General features: G+C 66.3%; 1 protein-coding gene across 2 annotated transcripts; it reads right to left on the bottom strand.

Annotated features, from left to right (window-relative positions):
• Positions 1 to 829: 829 nt before the first annotated feature.
• On the bottom strand, positions 830 to 4,647 carry NPTX1 (neuronal pentraxin 1). Of its 2 annotated transcripts, XR_005628281.1 has the most exons (6): positions 4,185 to 4,647; positions 3,826 to 4,033; positions 3,132 to 3,376; positions 2,864 to 3,043; positions 1,832 to 2,781; positions 830 to 1,585 (listed from the first exon to the last, which is right to left on the bottom strand). XR_005628281.1 is itself a non-coding variant. In XM_039716524.1 (5 exons), the coding sequence occupies exons 1-5, from the start codon at positions 4,626 to 4,628 to the stop codon at positions 2,560 to 2,562; spliced, it is 1,299 nt and encodes a 432-aa protein (XP_039572458.1). In that variant the 5' UTR covers positions 4,629 to 4,647; the 3' UTR covers positions 830 to 2,559. The 2 variants fall into 2 exon arrangements, 1 of the variants encoding a protein (XP_039572458.1); XM_039716524.1 differs by having other exon boundaries at positions 830 to 2,781.
• Positions 4,648 to 4,653: the final 6 nt, after the last annotated feature.

Here is a 4,653-nt window from a genome sequence, read left to right as displayed (position 1 = left end):
CCTCGGGGCTGTCCCCGTGTCCCTGTGGCTCTGCTGAGCTCCCCAGCCGTGTCCCTCGGGGCTGTCCCCGTGTCCCTGTGGCTCTGCTGAGCTCCCCAGCCGTGTCCCTCGGGGCTGTCCCCGTGTCCCTGCTGCTGCCCGTGTCCTGCCGTGCCCGGGCAGGATCCTCTCCACTCCCGTCCCCAGCGGCAGCGGGATGGGGGCGTTTCGGGGGGGTTGTGGGAGATCGGTTTGGGCTGGCTGCAAGGAACAAATGATGATTTTCCTCCCTGTACCCTTGATGCCATTCGTGTGGCACGGCCGCTGTGGGGCAGGGGGAGGCTGCAGCACTCGGGGACAGTGCTGGGGACACTGCTCTGGCCTGTCCCCGTCTGTGGCACACGGGGGTCCTGCAGCCACATCACCCTGTGAGCCACAGCTCAGATTCCCCGGGAGCGCTGCCTTCCAGGAGCTGCGCCGGAGCCCAGCCCGGCTCCCGAGGGAGCGGGGGCAGCCGGGCTCTGTCCTGGTGCCCACACCGGGAGAGCTCCTGCAGAGCCCCGGGGTGCCACTGTCCCCGCACCAGCCTGGCAGGGCCCAGAGGGAGCTTCCAGACAGCGGCTTGAGGAAAAGATGCATCAGTTTGTGTGGCGTGTTACATAAAGCAGGGAAAGACATGGTTTGAGGGTACAGGAGAAGGAGACAGCCTGGCACAGAGACTCAGGGAGTGCCTGAGCCAGCTCCAAGAGGAACTGGGCAGAAATTTCTGCTTCATGCAGGCAAACCTTCCTGTGGAAAAAGACAAGCTGCTGAGCACTGGCTGCTCAGGGAACAGACACATGTGAGAGAAGCCGGTGTCTTTCTTCACGCTTTATTGTGTAAAAATAAAGTCAACAATTCATGTAATCCCAGCAATAAAATGGAAAAAGCATGAGAATCCGTAGAAACAGTGCATTGTCAGAACTGCCGATGCGGGCCGGATGCACGGGGTGTCAGAACCCCTTCAAACCCCAAAGGAGACAGAGCCAGGAGTAGGAAAAATGTACAGCTTTGGTTAGCAAAATAATGACAAATTAAGATACATCGATTCTCTCCCCTACTGTACACTATGTACACTGTGTTGACATCACACCCTTTCGTGGTTTTTTGGCAAATCCAACGCACCTGGGGCTGGAGGTTAAACCCGTGCCGTGGTCTCGTGTTCTCAGCAGGTTGTGCCTGTGCTCGCCGATGTGAACGGGGGCTTGGGAGGAACTGAAATTAACTCTCGATGCTTCGGGGCTTTTTTTCTCGCACCAGGAGCACGGCTGAGGCTCCGCTGCCCTGAGCCGTGCGCGGGGTCTCGCTCGGGGGTGCTGCTGCCTGCGCCGGCCCCGCGGAGCAGCCGAGGCGGGGCGGGCTCCGAGCCCCGAGCCCCGAGCCCCGAGCCCGGCCGGGGAGCTCCCGGCCCCGCGGGGACCCCTCTGCTCCGCCCGTCTCTTTGCCGCATCTTTGGAGTTGGTCGTGAGGCTCTGGAGCCCCGGGTGAATTCTCTGCCTCATCCTCCGCTGCCGCCCAGGGCTGCCCTGGGGGGGCAGGAGGGGGGCTGGGGAGTGATTTCTGCAATCTGTAGTACAAACCAGGAGTTTAGAAAAGGAAACCATACAAAATGCATCTGTTATCCCAAAATACGCTTCTTTATCTCTTTTTATCCTGCAGAATCTCAAAGCACTTTTTTTTTTCCTCAGGGAGCACTGATAATTCTATATATATTTTTTTATCTTCATAAAAATACCCTTTTTTATTGGTAATAAACTTCCCCTTACAGTAAGAGAAACAAGAGTGTATTATCAAAAGCAGAAAGGCTTCAGACCTGTCAGTGGGAGCTGGACCGGAGGGGACGGTAAAGGCTATTTGTCACCAGCTACGGCGCGTAGGAGCCTCGGGGGCTGCAGGCGGCGGGGCCGGGGGTACCTGAGTGCGGCAGGTCGGGGAGCGGGGCCGGGGGGTCCCGCCGGGGGTCCCGCCCCGGTGCCCGCCGCAGCCCGGGGCTATGGCTGTGGTGCTCGGGGGCAGCGCCGGCCGGGGAGGGGCGCGGGGCTCCCGGGGCGGGGGGCGGCTCCTCCCGGGGCTGGCGGCGGAGGGGTCGCCCCTCCTGGGAGTCCCGGCCGCTGTCGCGACCCCGGAATGGAGCGCAGCTGGGGTGGGGGGGATTTGCAACTCTCCCCCAGCTCCGGGGGCAGCACCCTGCCGGGGGTCGCGCTGCACAGAGAGGATCCCGGGGGGCTCAGGGCCGGGCCCCGCAGCCTTTTCAGGCGCCGGTGCCCAAGGGAAGCGGCGGCGAAGCGGGGGCCGGGCCGGGGGGCGGCGGGGGGGCGCAGCCGCGCCAGGCCAAGGCACGCAGGCGTTGAAGGACGTTGGCAAGACAGAAACCGGAGGGTCGTGGGGCTCCGGGGGCGGGCGCCCCGCTGCCGGGGCATCCCTGCTCCCGGGACAAGTCGGGTGGCTTCGTTCTCGGTTGTTTTTGCGCAAAAGAAGGAGGAAAAAAATTAAATAAATAAAAGAACCCGCTGAGGAGGTTTCTCTCGCTTGTCCGTGGCCCTAGTTGAGCTGGCGACAGGCCTCGAAAGTCCACTTGGTGGCCCCGCCGTAGATGTCGATGTTGGCCTCGGCCCAGGCGATGACATTGCCCGCGAGTGCCTTGGAGCTGCAGGTGGCCAGGCCGTACACCTCGCCCGGGCTCAGCTTGCGGTCCCACACGTTGAAGTGGGCCAGCTCCCCCACGAAGGCCTGCGTGGCGTCGAAGCTGCCGCCCAGCGTGTCCTGCGGAGGAGCCGCGGTCAGCGGGGCACCGGGGCACCCCCGGGGCACGGCGAGCGGGGACCGCGGCCGCCCCGGCCCTTACCTGCTCCTGGCCCAGCACCAGGACGCCCTGGGGTTTGATGGGGTGGTAGGGGGCCAGGTTCTCGCCGTTGCCCGTCTGCGTGCCGTCCTGGTAGGCTTCCCACACGCCGTCCCGCGTGGTCCAGGTGACACAGATGTGGTGCCACTTGCCGTCGTTGATGGCGAAGGGCAGCTTGGCCACCTGCGGGCGGCGGGTCAGGGTGGTGCTCACGGGGGTCCCCCACGCTGCCCCCCCAGCCCAGCACCCTCCCCACGGCCCGGGGCCGTACCTTGTCGTTGATGAGGATCTCCATGGGGTTGTTGCCCCACTCGATGAGCACCAGCTCGTTGGCCTGGCCGGGCACGGCATAGGAGAAGGGGGTGCCCATGCCGGGGGAGGCGCTGGATTTGATCCACATGCAGATGCTGAAGGCGTACATCTCGGGCAGGCTCTTCTTCACCTTGGCGTACATGTAGTTGGTGCGCAGGGGGAAGGTGAGCTGGAACCTGTCCGGGGGCCGGTTGTCCTTCTGGCCTGTGGGAGCGCGGGGCCGGTGGGCTCCTGCCGGGCCCCCTTTCCGCCCCTTTGGGGGTTCCCCCCCTCCCCACCCCGTTATGTAACGGGCCTTGAGATGGCAGCGAGGAGCAAATCCCTCCGGCGCCGCACGGCTCCCTAATCCCCGGGGCGGGCAGCGCCCGGAGCATCCCCGGTGCGGAGCCCGCGGGCACCGGCCGCCTCAGGAGCCACCGAGCCAGGGTTTGGGCAGGGAGGGACCTCAGCGATCAGCCAGCCCCGACCCCTGCCACGGGGAAAGCCAAGCTGGGGGACAGGGACCGCTCCCGGGGAGGGCAACGGGACGGGCTGGGCAGATCCGCCCGCGGGAGCGGCTCCGCATCGTGCGGCAGCGCCCGGTGCCCAGCGGCGGGGGAGCTCCGGGAGCCGGCCCGGGGGTCCCGCGGGCGGGGGTGGGCAGCGCCCGGTACCTTTCTCCAGGTCGCTGATGCGCTGGTGCAGCGAGGTGAGGGTGCTCTCGATCTTGCCGCGCTCCTCGGACTCGTTGCGGGGGCTGAGCTTGCCCTCCTCCAGGCTGTTCACCCGCGACAGCACCTGCTTCTCCAGGTCATCGATCTTGTTCTGCAGGATGTCCTTCAGGTTGTTGGTCTGGCTGGAGGAGTTCATCCTGCTGAACTGCTGCAAGGGGCGAGCAGAGGAGCGGGCTGTCAGCAGCGGGAGGCGGCTCCCGGTGCCCGGCTCCGCGCTCCCCGTGCCGGGATGCGCGGGTGCCCGGCTCCCCGTGTCTCCCGGCGCCCGGCCGTGCGGCTCCCCGGCTCTCCTCGCGTACCTCCAGGTTCTCCAGCCGGGTTTTCAGGGACTGCAGCGTCTGCCCCAGCTGGCTGAGGGTCTCGGCGGCGGCTGGCCGCGACAGGTCGCCCATGGTGTTCTTGGAAAAGCCCTTCCTGCCCTTTCCCTCGCCGGGCAGCTCCAGCACGCTCTGGCTCTCGCAGCGGCCCAGCTTGGCCGTGAGCTCGCGGATCGTCTCCTTCTGGTTCATGATGGTCTCCTTCTGCTGCAGCACCGTCTCCCGCAGCTGCAGCACGGTGCCCTTCAGCTCCTCGGCCGAGCCGGTGCCCAGCGCCGAGGCGGCGCACACGTCCCCGTCCAGCGGCACCGAGGTGCAGATGAAGCGCGTCTGCCCCAGGCCCTGGCCGAGCGCCGGCCCCAGCGCCGGCCCCAGCAGCAGCAGCAGCGGCAGGAGGCGGCGGCTGCCGGGCGGCCCCGCGGCCATGGCTCCGCTCGCTCCGCTCGCCCGG

The sequence above is a fragment of the Passer montanus genome, unplaced genomic scaffold, assembly GCF_014805655.1.
Source record: "Passer montanus isolate IOZ18808 unplaced genomic scaffold, ASM1480565v1 scaffold35, whole genome shotgun sequence".
In the NCBI taxonomy this organism is placed as follows: domain Eukaryota; kingdom Metazoa; phylum Chordata; class Aves; order Passeriformes; family Passeridae; genus Passer; species Passer montanus.
Note: the sequence above shows the minus strand (reverse complement) of the source record. Positions and strands in the feature narration are given on the sequence as shown.

Coding starts and splice junctions, on each gene's coding strand:
- NPTX1 (XM_039716524.1), bottom strand. CDS start 4,628: ATGGCCGCGGGGCCGCCCGGCAGCCGCCGCCTCCTGCCGCTGCTGCTG. Junction 4,034..4,184: donor CCCGGCTGGAGAACCTGGAG/GTACGCGAGGAG, acceptor CGCCCCTTGCAG/CAGTTCAGCAGGATGAACTC. Junction 3,044..3,131: donor AGATCCTCATCAACGACAAG/GTACGGCCCCGG, acceptor CGCCGCCCGCAG/GTGGCCAAGCTGCCCTTCGC.